This window comes from Cetorhinus maximus, chromosome 7 (assembly GCF_964194155.1).
Source record: "Cetorhinus maximus chromosome 7, sCetMax3.hap1.1, whole genome shotgun sequence".
Taxonomy (NCBI): Eukaryota; Metazoa; Chordata; class Chondrichthyes; order Lamniformes; family Cetorhinidae; genus Cetorhinus; species Cetorhinus maximus.
The window spans coordinates 45,647,193-45,667,412 of NC_135885.1; the positions used below are offsets into that span (position 1 = coordinate 45,647,193).

Genomic DNA, 20,220 nt, shown 5'->3' on the forward strand with positions numbered 1-20,220 from the left:
GACAAAAAGGAAAAAGTGGTGGAGCTGCATTGCTGGTTAAAGAGGAAATTAACGTAACAGTGAGGAAAGATATTAGCTCCGATGATGCGGAATCTGTATGGGTAGAGCTGAGCTAAGGGGCAAAAATCGTGAGCGGGGGTTGTATTTAGACCCCCAAACTGTAGTGGTGATGTTGGGAATGGCATTAAACAGGAAATTAGAGACGCGTGCAATAAAGGAACATCTGTAATTATGGGTGACTTTAATCTGCATATAGATTGGGCAAATCAAATTAGTAACAATACCGTACAGGAAGAATTCCTGGAGTGTATATGGGATGGTTTTCTGGACCAATACGTTGAAGAACCAACTAGAGAACAGGCCATCCTAGACTGGGTATTGTGTAATGAGAAAGAAATAATTGGCAATCTAGTTGTGCGAGGTCCCTTGAGGATGAGCGACCATAATATGATAGAATTCTTCATCAAGATGGAGAGTGATGTAGTTGAATCTGAGACTAGGGTCCTGGATCTTAATAAAGGAAACTTCAATGGTATGAGGCACGAGTTGGCTATGATGGATTGGGAAACGTTACTTAAAGGGATGCCGGTGGATAGGCAATGACAAATGTTCAAAGAGCGCATGGGTGAACTGCAACAATTGTTTATTCCTGTCTGGCACAAAAGTAAAATAGGAAAGGTGACCAAACCATGGCTTACAAGGGAAATTAGAGATAGTATTAGATCCAAGGAAGAGGTATACAAATTGGCCGGAAAAAAACAACAGATTTGAGGATTGGGAGCACTTTAGAATTCAGCAAAGGAGGACCAAGGGATTGATTAAGAAGGGGAAAATAGGGCAAGAGAGTAAGCTTGTGGGGAACATAAAAACTGACTGTAAAAGTTTCTATAGGTATGTGAAGAGAAAAATTTGGTGAAGACAAATGTAGGTCCCTTACAGTCAGAAACAGGAGAATTTATGATGGGGAACAAAGAAATGGCTGACCAACTAAATATATACTTTGGTTCTGTCTTCACAAAGGAGGACACAAATAACATACTAGAAATGTTGGGGAACACAGGGTTTAGTGAGAGGAAGGAACTGAAAGAAATCAGTATTAGTAGGGAAATGCTGTTGGAGAAGTTGATGGGATTGAAGGCTGATAAATCCCCAGGGCCGAATAATCTACACCCCAGAGTACTTAAGGAAGTGGCCCTAGAAATAGTGGACGCATTGGTGGTCATTTTCTGAGATTCTATAGACTCTGGGACAGTTCCTACAGATTGGAGGGTGGCTAATGTAACCCCACTATTTAAAAAGGGAAGTAGATAGAAAACAGGGAATTATAGACCAGTCAGCCTGACGTTGGTAGTGGGGAAAATTCTAGAGTCCATTATAAAAGATTTAATAGGTGAGCACTTGGAAAACAGTGGCAGAATCGGACAGAGTCAGCATGAATTTAGGAAAGGGAAATCATGCTTGACAAATCTACTGGAATTTTTCGAGAATGTAACTAGTAGAGTTGATGAGGGGGAGCCAGTGGATGTGGTTTATTTGGACTTTCAGAAGGCTTTTGACAAAGTCTCACATAAGAGATTAGCGTGTAAAATTAAAGCACATGGGATTGGGGGTAGTGTATTGAGATGGATAGAAAACTGGTTGGCAGACAGGAAACAAAGAGTAGGAATAAACGGGTCTTTTTCCGAATGGCAGACAGTGACTAATGGGGTACCGCAGGGGTCGGTGCTGGGACCCCAGCTATTCATAATATATATTAATGATTTAGATGAGGGAGCTAAATGTTATATCTCTAAATTTGCAGATGACACATAGCTGGGTGAGAGAGTGAGCTGTGAGGATGATGCAGAAATGCTTCAGGATAATTTGGACAAGCTGAGTGAGTGGGCAAATGCATGGCAGATGCAGTATAATGTGGATAAATGTGAGGTTATCCACTTTGGTAGCAAAAACAGGAAGGCAGATTATTATCTGAATGGCTAAACATTGAGAGAGGGGAATGTGCAATGAGACCTGGGTGTTCTCGTACACCAGTCGTTGAAGGTAAGCATGCAGGTGCAGCAGGCAGTAAAGAAGGCAAATGGTATGTTGGCTTTCATTGGGAGAGGATTCGAGTACAGGAGCAGGGATGTCTTGCTGCAATTATACAGGGCCTTGGTGAGACCACACTTGGAATATTGTGCGCAGTTTTGGTCTCCTTATCTGAGGAAGGATGTTCTTGCTATAGAGGGAGTGCAGCGAAGGTTTACCAGACTGATTCCTGGGATGGCAGGACTGACATTTGAGGCAAGATTGAGTCGGTTAGGATTGTATTCGCTGGAGTTCAGAAGAATGAGGGGGGATCTCATAGAAACCTATAAAATTCTAACAGGACTAGACAGGGCAGATGCAGGAAGGATGTTCCCAATGGTGGGGGAGTCCAGAACCAGGGGCCACAGTCTGAGATAAGGGGTAGACCATATAGGACTGAGATGAGGAGAAATTTCTTCACCCAGAGAGTGGTGAGCCTGTGGAATTTGTTACCAGAGAAAGTAGCTGAGGCCAAAACATTGTATGTTTTCAGGAAGGAGTTAGATATAGCTGTTGGGGCAAAAGGGATCAAAGGATATGGGGAGAAAGTGGGAACAGGCTATTAAGTTGGATGATCAGCCATGATCATAATGAATGGCAGAGCAGGCTTGAAGGGTGAATGGCCTACTCCTGCTCCTATTTTCTATGTTTCTGTGAATTCAAACTGACAAGGGGAAAAGGCTCAAAGTCATCACTGTGCAGATGATCTTATTTCAGTTACTGGTGACAGCAAGTCAACAAGAGGGCATGTTGTGTGCTGTGTGGTTGAGTGCTATCTCATTCTGTCACCAGGTATCTGGGAGACATCCATCCCTCCAACACCAATGGCCATGCAGTCATTTGCTCTGCTGATCTCCATCACTTCCTTCTGCTAAGTGTCATGGTAGCTATCATTGGAGGGCCACTCCCAGTTCTCTGCCTCTCCCTGGAGTTCTGCATTCTCTTTCAGGGAAAGAAGAGCTGAGATGTGAAAGATGGAATGTTTTGAGAAGATGGAAGGACAACATTTGTGAAGGGTGACTGTGAGGGATGGGTATGAAATGGCAATAAGATGAAGGTGAGTGTCAATGCTGGCTGTTTAGGTTGGGATGTGTGGAGGTGCCTCGAGAGAGAGAAATGTGTGCACCTGCAAGGTATATTGGTTTGAGGAGCGATGAGCAACAGAATGCTCAGGAAATCAAAGTGAGTGGTTTGGGACTTGAATATGGCATGCCACTCACTTTTTCTGCCCTCTTTATGCCTCAACTCTTGTGGCACTGAATCCATGAGTGAGGGGTCACAGACCTGCTGCTTACCTCCTTAGCCGCTTCATGCCTCACGTGCCTAGTCTGAGAGACTGGGTTCTTCCTGCAATTCACTGGGAAGAATATTTCTCTGCAGGTCTTTACAGCCTCGACATTGTGACTCTTGTCAGTACAGTCACTGTCTCTATCTTGACAATTGTAGCAGAGTGGCTTCATTTTGACCCCTACCAGGATCCCTCTAAGTAATGAGGCTTGAACAAGCAGGTTTGGGCCATGTTCTTGCCTGCCCAATTGGGAAATGGTGTTCGACCCGCTGGCCACAATGGCGGGTTTTCGCGCTGTATTGTGTGCTTCATACACTATTAAATATTCATGCACGGGGATCACGCCTTATCAGTGGTGGGTGGCATCCAATCTGCCCGCCCCGCCATGACCTCAGTGCTCCTTAACTCCGGGCGCCATATTTAAATGACGCTCCTGCACAGCATTCATACCCTCTGCAGCTTAGGACAGCTCCACAGAAGAAATGGCTTCCAAAGGCAGAAAGCATGCTATGCCCAAATTCAGTGATGCCCCACTGGAGTGCCTGTTGGATGCAGTTGAGGCCCCCCACGATGCCCTCTACCCCCGCTCTGGCCGCAGTACTTCCACTAAGGTGACTAATCCGGCTTGGGAGTTGGTCGCAGTGGAGGCCAGTGTAAACGCCCTGCAGAAGAGGTTAGCCATCCAGTGCAGGAAGAGGATGAATGATCTCCTCTGTACCGCCAAAGGAAGTCAACCATATCATCACTCTCAACTCACACACTCACAAGCCCACCACACATTCACAAGGATCTCACATGCTGCCATCTCAAGGGACATTACCACACACTTTCACATACCCTTGCATCTCCATCTGGCTGCATATCTTCTGCAGCTTGCATCCTAATCGCGTCCAGGGCTCCAATCACCATCCACACATGCCAGGTATCCTTATCACCTGCTCTCACTGGTGTTTTGCTCACACTCTCTCCATCTGTCTTCATGCAGGAAAAGCCAGCTCATAATAAGGAGGTCCCAGACCAGGGATGGAACTCCCGAGGTTAAGGCTCTCACGGATTTTGCGAACAGAGTCGTAGAGCTGGCTGGACCATGCCTGTGCTGACGGTGAGGTCAGAGGCGCACACCCAGGATCCTGCACTACAACATCTATCAGACAGTCACACTGTGATTTCTCCTGTTTCAGAGTCATTGGCCACACACTAATTAATTCTCCTTTCCCTCACAGGCATCTCTGGAAAGCTCCCAAGGGCATCCACGAGCCAGGCCCTCAACTCCAGCCCCAACATCACAATGGATGCTGGTCCTGAGGAGAGCACCTTAGACCTGTCACAGCATCACCCACACCCTCCACCAGTGCAGAGGCACACACCTCGGTGGGACCTGGTTCTAGAGTAGCCTCAGGGTCACAATCTGGTGAGCATAGTGCACTATCTGGTCCACGGGGACATCTGAGGTTGGAGGCACTTGAAGTATTGTTGGAGGTCAGGAATTTGCTGAGTCCGAGTCAGATGACAAGCCTACGGACTTTGTCCTATATCAGTTGCTGCAAAGACAAGCATGGGAACATCAGGAAGGGATGTCAGCTGTACTCCTCAGATTGCAACATATGACGGAGCAGCCCAACCGCCTTCAGGCTGAGGTGATTGCACCAGCATGCCAAAACAACGAGGTCAACACTGGTAGGATGGCGGCTGCCATGGAGACCTTGGTCCAGGACATTGGCCCTGCACAGCTGCAGGAGTTGCAATCCATCGCTGTAACCATTGGTGTTGTTTATCAGTGCCTATGCGAGAGGGCTTGCGGGGCAGCTCAATCTCACTCCAGCTGCTCCTTCTCCTCAAGGAGACAGCCAGAAGCCACTGGGCACCCATAGGGAGGAGGACCAGCAGCAGCTTGAATACCCCGGGGCCATCCACCCAGGTGACTCCAGCAGTGTACGCCCGATCCAAATCCCCTTTTCCTGTGACCCCATCAGCTCCAGCTCTACAGGCCGAGGAGGTTGCACCTACCCCACAGAAGGACACCCAAAGCAGGCCAGGGCCCTCCAGGTCTTGGCCCTCCAGAGGGTGCCCACCAAGGTCATCAAAGACAACAGGGTGTAGCAGTCAGCAGCCTACCTCCACCTCTGCTGTGGATGCCGGGGTGGCAGGGTCAGGACAGTGAAAAAGATGTAGTTGTACAACTTTGGCATGGGTGTGAATTACTTGTATATAATGTTCACGAATGTAAATGCACTCTCAATCATTTCAGGTCTCCTCTTGTCTATGCCGCCTTCTTGTGATGAGCTGTGTTACTGTCAATCATGTTGATACCTTGGTTCCTGCACAAACTTATGGTAATTGTCTCTATCCTGGACCTCTCTTCTGGACAGTGTTATCATCTGACCACAGTGAGGGTCCCGTTTCAGCATCACTCTCCATATCAATTATACAGCACCTTCATGTAAAGTGTGGTTGTTGAATGAATCTCATTCCCATGCATTGCAGGGTGCCAGCATGTGCATTCTTGGCTCTTCAAGATTGGTACAGGGGTGTGCCCCTATCTCATCTGCATTCTTGAAAGGTGAAGGTGTGGTATTTAAAGGAGAGTTTTGATCACGCATGGAGAAGGCTCATGTACCATCCAACTCCATCTGTCTGCGTCTCTTGGAAGGCTTTCGATGAAATGAACCTATAATCAGAGCTTATATGAGCTGCCCTCAGCCAAACAGGTGTCCGATGTTCCCAGTGTCAATCTGCCTATCCCTGCAAAAAGTGCCACCTCACGGTAACGACACATTTGTGTGCAGGCACTGAGATATCCAAACTTAAGCTTCACCCACCCTGTAGTTGTGGCTTTTGCGGGGAGAAGGCTCTCGTCAATAAGTTGGGAGACAGCGCTGTGCGTCTCATCACCTTGACACTCCAAGAGGCTACTGATGCTACTTCCAAATGGTGATTTCTGGAGGCCAAAACAGCCTTTAAGCAAGCTTTGGAATAGCACATCATTGCTTCTGACAATGTGGAGGGGAGCAATGGGATAGGAGCGATTTTGTGATGAACCAGAACAGTGCTCCTCATAAGCAAGGACACGTGCCCTTGAGGGCTTCATGTTGTCTTATCAAATTGGATTTCGCAATGGCCAGGGCTGGCTGTGAGGGCACACTGGTCGTGTGTAAGAGGAAGCATCTCAGTATCATGTAGCCAAGTGTCTGGCCTCATCATGCTCAGGTGCTCCACCTCCATTGCAACATTAGGATCAAAGCAACCCAGAGACCTTATGTAAACTGCCCGATGTCAGTGTCATTTTGGGGAGTGTCCCACAGCCGGCTGAGTCATCTGTAAGTGCTGTCACAGCAGCGGAATCTCATTGGCTGCCTTGTCCCAAGTGCTATGTTTCTGTCTCACCATCGATGTAACACGTTGTGCCTGGGGGCCTTTGTTCCAATAGATCTGCTGAGGAGCCTTGTCAGATTGTAGGCATGCAGCCACTAGACCGCTCAGGATCGTCCAAGTGCCCCTATGTCTTGTCGGGTGCTGCTGCGACTGGGATGCTGGATGGATGCATGAAGAGGCAACACTTTCTGATGTCTGATGCTGGGACGCCCTCCTCCAAGTGGCACCTCATCTCAGGACTGACATTTGACCTCAAGGCATTCTCATCTTTCACAGCATCAGGGCTATGTGAGTGTTCTGTGCAATCTGGAAGTTCATAGGTGAAATTAGAGGAGTTGCAATGCCGGTGGTCATAATGGCCCATGATGGAGGGCAGTTATCCAGGAGGATTCTCAGAGCATCTCGTCATCCTCCTCCTGAAATCTGCTGGCAATGAGGGACTCATGGGCATGCCTGCCTCATCTGGCCAGTGCAATGGCCTCGTCACCTGCATCCTTGGCTTCCAGGTCCTCATCACCATCATCCCCTTCGGGGTCCTCCTCATTGGAGGAGACGTGCAGCTCCTCCATCTCATCATCTGCCAACTCCTTCCCACTTTGCAGAGCCAGGTTGTACAGCGCACACCAAGCCACGATGTTGCATGACACCCTCTGTGGAGTGTACTGGAGTGCTACGCCAGATCTGTCCAGGCATCGGAACCACATTTTCATTATCCCTATGGTGTGTTCCACCAATGTCTGGGTTGCGATATGAGCCTGTTATACATTCCCTCAGCAGCTGTCTGAGGCTGCCACATAGGTGTCATCAGCCACATCCTTTGAGGGTGACCCTTGTCCTCAAGGAGCCAACCCTACAGCCTGTGTGGTCCCTGGAACGTCAGGGATCTGAGACCTACTCAGGATCTATGAGTCGTGAATGCTTCCTGGGTCTCTGGCGCAAACCTGCACAATACGTTTGTTCTGGTCACACACCAGCTGCACGAGTGAGTAGCAGCCTTTGCGGTTGGCGCACTGAACTGCCTGTTGCCAGGGAGCTTTTATAGCTATGAGTGCAGCCAATGGCACCATGCACCTGTGGGAAACCAGAAATCTCAGCAAAACCAGGTGCTCTTGCATCCTGGCTTGCCTGATCTCTGTCAACGTTGACAAAATTGCGGGCATTTGCAAAAATGACATCTGTAACCTCCCGGATGCATTTGCGGGTGGACGTTTGGGAGATTCCGCAGAAGTTCCTAGTGGAACCCTGGAATGAGCCACTGGCTGAAGAAGTTGAGTGTTACTTTCACTATCACGGTTACTTTCACTGCTACTGGCAATGGATGCCCTCCAAGTCCCCATGGTTATAAGTCTTGCAGAATGTGGAAAATGTGAGTCACCTCTACAGGAAACTGGCATATTGATGCCGGGCACCTCATGAATGAGAATGGTGAATGATATCACAGAGTTTCATCAATATGGAGAGCAAAGGCAATAAAAACAGAAAATGCTGGAAAACCTCAGCAGGCCTGACAGCATCTGTGGAGAGAGAAACAGACTTAACGTTTCAAGTCCAAATGACTCTTTTTCAGAGCTCGAAACGTTAACTCTGTTTCTCTCTCCACGGATGCTGTCAGACCTGCTGAGTTTTCCCAGCATTTTCTGTCTTTATTTCAGATTTCCAGCATCTGTAGTATTTTGCTTTTATGGAGAGAAAAGGTGGTTGCTCTGCCTGTAGCTTTTCACTTTATTGTGAACTCTTTCATTGCATACTCAACACATTCTCATGTAATCATTCTCATACTTGCCAAGATCTCAGGTGAACCAGTTTTCTTTAATATGGAATTGCATGGAGAGCAAAAATTGTACCTTTCCGTCTGATCAAAATCAATCCTCTGTACAGACTTGAAAAATAGTAAGATTGGTGCCTGTTCACGGAACAGTGGCAAACACTTAAACAAACAATATTGCTTTTGTTTTCAATTGGAAAGCAAATTCCAAAGCTATCAAGATCAAAATCTCCACATTCTCTTCTACGTTTTAAACTCAGATTTAGATATACATTGTGTGTGCAAGTAGTTTAGGGGGATAGATTTGAACTAAATAAGAAGGTTATGATCACTGGGAAATTAAAAGTAGCACCACAGCATGGGGCAGGATTTTCTGTTTTGGGTCGGAAGGCCAAAGTTGGCATCAAATGCAGGTCCTGACCCTGCGCTGTGTCAGGAGCAGCAACCCAATGTTGATTTTGCCTGGATTGGTCAAGTATGGGCCAGAGGCTGGGCTCACCATCCAATTAAGGATGCTGGGCAGGCTCTTGAAGCTGGAGGCTCTCCAACAAGGAAGGAACTGCAGCCTGCCATTGCAGGTAGGGGAGAGAGAGGGTGCCTCCATCCTGAGATGCCCTATCAGCAGTTTTAGAACATTCAAGGTAGAAAATGGCTACAGCTGACATAACCACCATTGTGGTGGGGCAACCCACAGCTGCCCTGCCACAAGCCTCAATATTCAGCCCCTAGGCCACCTGTGCATTGTGTCTGTGGTAAGTACCACCTGCAGAATGCACTACAGCAATTTACTAAGGTTACATCAAAGCAACTTCCAGGTTCATGACGGCTACCATGGGGAAGACCAAGGCAGCAACATATTGGAATGCCATCTCCTCCAAGTTCTCCTCCAACTGACCTACTTGCCTGACTTATGACATTTAAGTTCCTTCACTGTCGCTGGGCCAAAATCCTGGAACTCCCTTCCTAACAGTACTGTGGGTGTATCTGCACCATATGGAGTGCAGCGGTTCAAAAAGGCGGCTCACCAACACCATCACAAGGGCAATTTGGGATGGGCAATAAAACTGGCCTAGCCAGCGATGCCCACATCCCGTGTAAGAATAAAGAAAATAACGTTGATGCTGGGTGGCAGTACCATTACCACAAGGAAGCAACGATACAAATAGAAGGCCGCCTACCATGTTCTCAGAATAACTAGGAATGGGTAATTCTTGTGGCCTTGCCAGCAAAACCCACATCACAAGAACAAATGTAACAAGGCAAACCAGGGTAAAACTGGGATCTTTCTAATCTGTCTGAATTATCACAGCAGGCAGCATGATCAATAAGAAAGCATCGCCAGGTCTTTTATGTGGAAAAGTATAGTCTTGCCAGCACAAGGATCTTGGGTAAAACCAGGCTTGGCTGTGATACCCTCAGTAAATTAATAGTCTATCAATTCTCACTGCCTAGATTCATACCTGAGAAATACCATTGATTGGCTGTGGAAACCTTACATGTAAAATAGGGGAGAAAAGAGAACATTGGGAGGAAACATTTAAAAAAATCAACTGATCTCACATGTGCACAGCAATAAGCAGGGATAATGCAATCTTAACTGGTCAGGATGAAAGAGGCTGAATGTTTTTAATGTACTTAAAAGTGAGTAGAAAAGGAAAGCTAAATTAAATGTCCTTTTTCAAGGGAATAAGAATTCAGTGGCAGAATTCAGTTAAAGTTCTTGCATCAAATATTTTTCTAAAAATTACTCAGGTTGCAAAGTACCTCAGTGTGCTGAAGTACCTCATTGTGATATTGTCAGTGGATGGAGTCATTCATCAGCCCATTTCTATTTATTTTTACACCTGAATGTATGCTTGCTCAGTCTGGAGCACACTGGCCTGACCACAAGCAAATAGCCGTCTTCTGAGGATTGCCATAATGGGATAAGGATGTATTAACATTCAGTGGGATTCCCCTCCACTTCCCTTCTTGCTAAATTCTATTTACTCTCACAGAACAAAACTGACAGTTCTGTCATCAAACCTATTTACAAACAACTTAATGAAACATATTTACAGCTTGGCAGATTGGGTCTAGACTTTACTTAATTATTCAGTTGAAAACATTTTTCAGAGAAAAAAACTGCAACATGCTCACAAAGAGGTCTTACTGTTGATGTGGGTTCAACCACTTAACATTTCAGAGGAAGAATTTCAACAAGCAATGCTGGAAAACAGTGAAGGAATGCTAGTGGACAATTTGTTATCCAAACATAAAACTGTCACCATTATGGAGGAAGGCTCTTGACTCTACTTTGCTGTCCTTTTGGTCTGGAGCATCTCCAACCCACCCACACACATTTACACTGGAGTAAACTCAAGGGAGCTTTGTCTCTCAGGTCCTTGGCTTATGTAAATACATGAAAACAATCATCAATGTAGGAATATAATTTGTCAGAGTTGATACCAAGTTGTCATCCTTTGCTTTAAAAGACACCACGGGAGACAATGATGTGAGGATTCCAGTGACATTTTGAATTAGTGAATAGCAAATCCACTACTTGCTGTCATTCCAGTAAGATTTTTTTTTTAGCAAGAATAGTGCTTGAGGTACAATGGCTGTTGATTAATTTGAAAGTGAGGTCACTGTAGCTTGTGGTAACATTCATTAATCACTGTCTGCTTCTCCCAGATATTAAAGGGGCTAATGTTACATAAGCATGCTTGACTTGGCACACCTGTTCTAGTCTAACCTCAGTGTGATCAATGACTCCACTTGCCCTTCCACAATGAATTGCTTTCAGGAAATCATACTTTGACACCAGATGGGTGATTCTCTCCATTTGCTGGGTGATTCCATTCATCAACTGGATATCTCAGACCTGATAAATACCACATGCACACCCAACCCTTCACTAAATAATCTAAAACCAAGGTATCCTTTTTAAAAATGCATTAAATTGCCCCAAGTCATTCTGTTTCAACTTTCTGTAATTTCTCTCTATGCTAAGTCCTGTAAAAAAATTAGCTATTCAAATATAATACTACTTACCCACACATTGTTCTAATAACATTCTCAATCTTCCACTTCATTGTGTTTAGCCAAGTGTAAGGTTAATTAATAATAAAAATTGAATTTCAAGTGATTAGGATTTCAGGAGAAATCAAAATCAAACACAAATATCTTAAAAGATGCAGGGTTGAAGTTAACCCTACCCAGCCAAAGAAAACTGAACATGTGGCGGTTGAAATGCCCTGGTATATTTACCTCCCAAAAGACCTCCCGGATCCCACCGACTGTGAATTTTGCTTAAGTTTTTAGACAGGTAAGCTGCCTACGCAAAGCAGCCTTTTAATATGCTGATCAATGTCCAATGACATCATTGATCTCTGACTCCTGATTTTAACTTAGGCTTAATGGGGGAGGTTGTGGAGGCTTTCCCACAAGATTGAAGTGAATTGGCACCTGCCAGAAGACGAGGAGGCCCAAACAGCTAAGCTTTTCAGTTTGCTTTCTGCAGCCAAGGAAGAAGTGTTCTGGACCTCATAAGTAAGCCCACGGCCTCCCTGCCCAGCATAATCGTTTAATGGAGGAAAGCACATCAGCAAATTCTTCTAATCCCAATTCTTGTCAGCCTATGTCATTCAACACTATTAAAGACTAAATTGAATGGTTAATTCAAAACCACACTTGAAACACATTCTTCAAGGATGTATTGGATGTATATTTGTTAATCCTTTCAATGTCTGTTGGGCAATTGTTCAATGCAAATGCATTTGGTGGAGATTCAGCACTTATACCATAATATAAGGCTTTTAGATATGCATAATCTAGGACTCACTTTTGGCCAGATCAAAATTGCATATTTCATTTCTTACATCAGACTACATGTAAATAATGCAACTTGACATTCTTTCGGACATTTGCTGGTCACTATTTTCTTCATAGCGTTGGATGCAAGGAATAATTGGTAAAAACGTTCTTAAAAACATTCTGTAATATTCACTCTATCTGTACTCTGAAATCTTTATATATTTGCCATATATTGACTTCTATCCTTGTTTGCATTCCATATGCCTATGCCTGTTACATTTATTCTATAATAAGAAAAAGGTTGGAAAAAGTTAATGAAAGAAAGAAAAACTTGCATGTATATAGCACTTTTCACGACTATCAAACATCTCAAAATGCTTCCCAGCCAATGAAGGGGGCAGGCAGGAAAAGGGGGGTAGGTAGGAAAATGGAGTTAGGTCCACATTCAGATTAGCCATGATCTTATTGAGTGGTAAAGCAGACTCAATGGGCTGAATGGCCTTCTTCTGCTCCCATTTCTTATGATCTTACGATTCTTTTGAAGCATATGTTGCAGTGTAGGAAAGGCCCTGAAAGAGGTGATTGAATGTGATAATGATTGCCTAGAGACATCGTATTTCTTCATGATTCTGATTCTGATATACTTTCAAATACTTCTGGTCCAGCTCCAGCTCTGAATGAATTGCAACATCAGTCCTAGGTCTGAAAGATATTTAAATCAAGCTTGTTTACTTACAGTGAGGCTCATAAGGAGGAGGAGGGTCCCCACATGGAATGCACTCCATTTCCTGAAAACCACCCAATTTGGTCTTTCTATAAAATCTGGGAGAAGAAAAGATCATGTCAGTTTTACTGAACATAATTTTATGGGATCCAATAATGCACTCAATATTTGCCTTTCTCACGTTTTGAAGCACAAATCCAAGCTCCCGGAAACCACTGTAGTCCCACTACTCAGAGAGACTGCAGCTGGCTCACTCTTCGTAGCAGTAACAGCTGTAAACACTGAAGGTCTCAGTTCTGGTAAGGGGACAGATGCCCAACGGAAAGAAGCACAGTATTTCATAATGTGAAATACTTCTTCCGTTGAATAATTTAACATTCAAAATGAAATAAAGGAAAAATATTACACTCTTAACATGGTTCTGTACCTTTGGTCATGACTGTGGATAGTTCATCAAGACTTACCATAAGCCTCCCAGATGAATAGTAAAAGTTGAGTGGCATAATAGAGAGGTGACTGCTGCCTATGGAATCCTACCCAAGCTAGGGAGTTAAAAGCTTCCAGAAGGGGAGGAAATTGGAGGAAAAAGGAACTAAGAGGGAGGGTTGTGCAAGTGAATCGTGAAGGATTCAGCAATTAAGTGAAGGGAGCCGTTTGTTCCCAGGTTGCTGGGTACATGTGGCTAGAGGTGGACCAAAAGCACATGTAGGGCAGAAATGACATGTTAATGTAGGTTGCAGCTAGAGGAAATACTCTTTAAAAACTAATTTTAAGTACTTCAATCTATTGTAGGACATAATGTTGGAGGTGGAAACACAACACCAAACACTGTGCACAGTAATAATAGTGTAAATTGAAGCACTGCTACAGGGTCAATCTCACAGAAAGCCAAAGGAAATGGTTTTAACTTTTTTAAGCGACAGTTCTGCATGACAAAATCTATTACAGTAAGATACAAAGCTGGACTTTTTGAAAACAAAAAAAAAGGTGACTGGAAAATATTTAAATTAATAAACATTTTTGCCCTATAGAATTTTTTATTCCATTCTATAACTCTCAGTATTATAAAGGGTTAAATCAAGGATTGGGATTCAAATCCATGCCACAACTTTTGTATTCTCTAGTAAGCATGGGCCCATTCCATTAAAATGTCTCTGACCTGACAGATTTGGCACTGAATTGTCTGTCTCACTGAATGACCACAGGGTTCTTGAGGAATTGGAAAATTGGAATTGGAAAGTGCTTTTCTGAGGTTGAAGTTGAGGCATATTGTTGGAATAAAGGGAGCTTTATCCAGGATCTAACCACACTATACATGACCTGAGGATGCTAATGCTGCAATTAGATGGGTATCTAATCTGAACATTGTCCCCCAACACCACCCAATCTCTCACCCTGACAAAAGGAAGAAAAAGATAGCCTATCTGCATCAGTGATCCTTCTTCACCTCTGGCCTTCAACTTCCTTAACTCGGTTGTAACTTCTTCTGTCTCTATTTTTTATGAAATTACTATGACCAGTGCTCCTCTGAACTCTACCCCTAAGCTTCAATAGCACCTCCTCCCCTTCCCTGCAAGCCGCTGTGTTGAAATTGAGATGTGTTCCAGCATCTTCTACTGGAATTCACTTTTTCAAAGACCTCCAAACTGTGCAACTCCTTATTCCTCTTAACTTTCCTTTGCTCCTATAATCTATTAGGTTTTAACAATCAAAGTTTTGTGCCATCTAACCACCTAAGCCTTAATACACAGTCAGTTATCGAGCAATTGTTGAAAAGAGGGGTCAGATTTTAAACAGAAAGAAGTCATTTTAAAGGTGCACTAAAGATCAGCTGGAAAAACTAGCGTAAAACTGGCTGAATCACATAGAAAAACATAAATAAAATAGTTTAGCAGTTGGGAGCACTATGATTATTACTTATAAAACAGGCACATAACAAAAGGCTTTCTTGCATCATTTTAGGTTAATCAATGGTTTTACAGGCAGGAAATAAAGCAGGAAAAACTTCGAATTGACTCATTTCATATTTGTCTGAAGTGACCAAATTTCATAAATCACAACAAAATTGCAGACTGTTCTTCTCATATTGCAACAACTTATCTTTTGTTTTTTAAGGGTTCCTCCAATAACCTTTTAAAATCCAAACTAGGCATCAGTTAACCACTACTTGTTTTCACCGACTCTTTTCAATCTTGGTGATGTGGTGCCAGGCCCTTCAATTGGGATTCTCAAAAAAAAATTCTAATCATAAATACCAAAATGATAGCTATGGAAAAGGTGTTTGTTTTACTAAACTGGGGCAGTTTGCATGTTTTGTGCTGAGACACTTAAAAAGTCACTCATACATATAACAGGGCCAGGGACCTTACTGTGCTATTTGAACAACTGTGGAACATTCTTAGTATCCACCCTTGTTTACAGTTCTCATTTCCTGAGTTAATTCCTCACGAAAGTAAATTGACAAAGTATTAAATTCAAGCATTTAAATAAAATGATAGACACTTGTTTTACAAACTGACCTTCCATTACCTCCTTTAAAAGCATAGAGGGTGAACAAAGGGATGGTTAAAACGCTGCATCAGGCTGTTCATCTCAGAGGGAGCAATAAACAGAATGGCAGGCAATAAAACTGTGAGACATGCTAATGGTTTATAAAAATCTTCTCTAATTGTCACCGTTGTCAGTGTTAGCCACAGGATCAAGGCATCACACACAAAAACAAATAAAGAAATAGCTGCAGATGTGATTTTGAAAACCTTTGAACAATCTATGCCCAAATTTATTTCATGATTAATACAGCAATGTTTCTGTTAACATGTTACAATATTGTAATAAATAAATTGAGGGTGGTACAGATTACGGTGAACTCTAATGAACATAAGGGTGGTGCAGACCATGGTGTATTTTATTGCTCTGTGCAGCTGCGTTGTAAATTTTAAGTTTACATTTATGGTTTCTCATAACTTTCCAATTTTAAGATGTTAAAGGGAGGTGATGATAGAAGGCTATTTTTTTTTTACATGCAATAAGGGAATGCTGGGGGGATGGTCACACTGGATAGCTTATTGTAGCACTATCCTCCTATCCCCTGACCCCTCACCTAGCTGCTGGTTATATACTAGTTAGAACAAGCAGAGACCTGTGAACATAATCATACAAAAGGTACCTGATGCAAAGGGGCAAACACAGGAGGAGGAGGGAAAATATGAGAACGCTTAGAAATACCTTTGCAAAGCAACAGCCACAGAACAATATCAATGTTACTTACAATGATAATATTATTATAATTATCATCATGAGATGTTAAAGTAATATCTAGTCAGGCCTTAGAAGCCTCAAAAGTATGCAATCAAAATCATTATTGTAAAACACTAATCAATCTCCTGTGCGATTGCACACAGGAAATGAAGACCAGGTGCAGTATTCAGGTCAAGCGCCTTCAGAGTTTAGTGAGAGGGGAGGGGGTGGGAGAGCAATAATTGGACCAAGGCTAGAGAGTTGTTGGGGCTAGGGGACAGATAGAAAGGGGAAGGAGGAAAGAAGGAAAGGGTTGGGGGAGGGACAATTGTCAAGAAGCAATAAGGGAATGGGAATGTAGGAGATAAGGGGTCAGAGTTGAGGGAGCGAGAGAGAGAAAATATTCCAGCAGGGGTGAAGAGGATCCTCATCTAAGCTCTCCCTTTATCGGTCCCTGTTATGTGTAAATAAGGAAAGGGTTGGGGGAAGGACAATTGTCAAGAAGGAATAAGGGAATCGGAATGTAGGAGATGAGGGGTCAGAGTTGAGGGAGCGAGAGAGAGAAAATATTCCAGCAGGGGTGAAGAGGATCCTCATCTAAGCTCTCCCTTTATTGGTCCCTGTTATGTGTAAATTCTAGTTTTACTTAAGTATAGCGCAGTGCAATACAGAACAAGCAGGGGATCCCTTTCTCAGTGGAACAGTTCATTTGCAAAGCTACGTTTTCAGTGTTTATGATGAGAATCTTTGGTGAAGGTCCAGTACCACCGAGTTTAAAGCGATTTCACAACCACCCCTCTCACTGACAAGAAATTTTGAGGCCTGACATGTTTAGATCGATACAAGACCAGGCAGTGAAATTCAAACATATGCCACTAAGGAACAAGAACTTTGCAGGGCTACCGGGAAAGGGTGGAGAGTGGGACTAGCTGAGTTGCTCTTGCAGCGAGCTGGGTGTGGACACGATGCGGTGAATGGCCTCCTCTGCTGTAACCATTCTATGTGCTATCACAGTAAATCTTTCCCTCAAATCCTCACCCCCAAAAATACAAACACACACCACTCAGCTCCTGATCTCAGCTGTGTTACTGTGGGGAAGCACTGAGTTCATGCAGGGATTTTCCATTAGAGAGAGAGGGAGAACATCACCCTCTGGGTGACCTGTCCACCTCCCAATGGCTGCTTCCAGAACTTTGTGAAGTCCATGGGGAGATATCCCTCTTACTTTGTTTGCAGATTTTTTTTTATAACAAATCAGCCTGTGAAATGCTTTAGGATCTATTTCTATGTTAAAGACAAAATCTAAATTGTTGCATGATTTAGGAAAAATATGAAGAATATAACTTTGGAAAAGAGAGAGAGACAGCAGATTCTACACTGGCCATCTTGTTAAACTCTCCTGAACCAGATGATATTTAATTTGTATACGCAGTTTCTTTAAATTCCCCACCATCAAAAAAAACGCTGTTGCAACAGAAAGTGGAATAAATGACACTGAGATGAATGGGGAAGCTTTTGGAAATGTTCAGGTGGATTATTTTACAAAAGTGCGTCGATAATGAGCGGATTTCATTTTGTAAACAAGCATCCCCATGAGAACTGATAAAGTGGGAATTTGCCCACATTTTGAGTTGAGGGAGAATGAAATTGGGTCATCCCAGATACTTCGTAAATACGCAGATCAAATCTGATGCTCCTTTAACCTACCCCGGCAAGCAGTCTCCACACACAGCATTACTGGTGGCTGTGCAGTTGGCCTTTTGGATGCGGTTTACGAGAGCACAGTCCAGGCATGGCTTACACTTTTGAAATCCCCAGTCTTCCTTGAACCTGCTTGGCCTGCAGGTCACGCACTGTCCATCATCCCCATATCCAAACCCACATTCCTGTAAGGATTAACAAGAAATACCCACTGTTAGAGAAAAAAAGGAGTGTGAATAAGGAGAAATTACTACGATAAAAACAAGAGGCATGTGTAATGATTACTGCAGACAGGCCTCAGCCAGGAGACAATGGCAACGTTTCAGTGGATTCAAATGTCCCTTTCACTGCTCATAATCTCCCTTACTGCTTTAATCAACACTTAATCATTCAGTTATTTCACAATACACAGATAATTTGAATGACAATAAGGCTTGAGGTCTCCTACAGCTACATTATTAATAGCTATGGTGGAGTTATTTTTTAATTAAGTCAGTCATGTGAATGCCCAGGAGTAGAGGGCAAATGAAACGCTTCTGCATTCATTCATTGTGTTGTTCTAAAATCTGAACAGTGCAGTGAGATTCATTTGCTTCTGTGGAATAGATTATTTCTGCACCTTCAAGTTTGAGGCTGAATGTCTATTTGCAAATTATGGTACTTGATTTAATTTGTCTACTCAGAAATGTCATTTCCAGTCCCCAGATCAATGAAATAACAGCACTGAAGCACAGGAACCCTGAGTATAATATAAGAATTCCCTGACTCCATCTACCCAATATTAGTCATCCATATGTTTCATAGTTGACAAAAAAACAATTTGCATCACCCAGGCTCTCTGTTCAGACAGCTAAGCCCCTGACCTTTCCAGCCAGCCAGACCAAAATCCTAACTGCCTCAGCCTCAGACTCCCCATTGCTATCCAAATCTCAGATGCTGAATGCCAGCCAACTAATCAAGCCTGAATATACTTTTATCCCCAATTTTGCCAAACTGAACACCCTGTATCATCGACTCATATAGGTCATTTGGTTTATACATGTAACTCAAGGTCACTTCTCCCTCACCGAGGAAGCCCTGCTAGGCTACAAATTCCACCACCCCTTTCATTGTTGCTCTGGATTCAAGCTCCATTTTCTCTCTCTCATCTTTTGGTCCAACTGTGTGACACATCCCTCTTCTTGTCCCCTTTCCTACTTGGTCCTATTATTAAAACATCCCACTTCACCCTTTTGGTTGTCCAACTACTGCTTCCCTGCTGATCTTTCCAGCCACTCCCTCAAGGCTGGTCTCCCTCCTATATAGGCCTCTGGCATCCTCTGCCATGCTCCATGCTGTTTAAAGCAACAATGTACTTCACTTCAATTCTCCCTGACGGCACAACTCCTGGCCACTGCTCCACTGGTGGCAACATTCTATAACTTCCCTAATATCTGCTCCCCTGTAACCTCTCTGATCACTTTTGTGGGCATAGTAGTACCCATTCACTCTCCACAATCTCATACAGGATGAGTCTATCAACATCCTAAAGCTAACCAAAATCTGTCACTCTGTGGAAATTTCTCCTCCTTTACAGCAGCTGCCCATCTCCACGACAAGATTTACCACATATTCCACTCATGGCACCCACTGACTGGTTTTATATCAACCCCTACTCCTGTGGCGCTTCTATTTGGAATATACGACCCTCTATAATTCTTCTTAGCTGAAAACTTGGAATAAAAAAAGAGAAATATGGCTGAAGCTTTTCATCTTGCACTCATCGAGACAAATGCAAGAATGCCGAATTTCAAGCAATCACAACAAGTTATACTACAGGAGAAAAAAAGCTGCTGATGGGTTGGCAAGTTGACTCTGATTGGCTAAGGCATTGTCATGGAGAAAGCAGCGGGGAACTATTGGCTCCCCAAGTTCTTGGATAATTCAAAAAAAATGCAATGCTTGAGCATATTCCTTTTGTTGTTCAGCTCATATGTTCAAGCCATGCACCTTTGTTGAATTACCTAGGAACTGGGGAGCCAATAGTCCTCTGTTGCCTTCTCCTTGGCAACACCTTGGCCCATCAGAGTCAACTCGCCAATCAATCAGCATCCTGTTCTCTGGTAGTATAAATTGTTGTGAAATTTGGCATTCTTGCATTTGTCCTGATAAGTGCAAGACAGAAATCTTCGGCAACATGTCTCTCTTTTCAAAAATGTAGAATTCTTCTTGTTTCCTTTATTAGGATCCCATCATTTATCTCCCTCCCAAGCCCCAAGAGAATTTTCTCAT

General features: G+C 43.6%; 1 protein-coding gene across 2 annotated transcripts in view; it reads right to left on the reverse strand.

Moving 5' to 3' along the window:
• Positions 1-20,220, reverse strand: part of LOC144682763 (tumor necrosis factor receptor superfamily member 19-like) — a 101,836-nt gene that overhangs the window by 46,081 nt on the left and 35,535 nt on the right. For both annotated transcript variants that reach the window (XM_078545424.1, XM_078545425.1), the window contains exons 4-5: positions 17,956-18,134; positions 13,024-13,109 (exon numbers count right to left, since the gene is read on the reverse strand). In XM_078545424.1, coding sequence (XP_078401550.1) covers positions 13,024-13,109; positions 17,956-18,134 — 265 coding nt within the window. The remainder of the gene's footprint in view (positions 1-13,023; positions 13,110-17,955; positions 18,135-20,220) is intronic.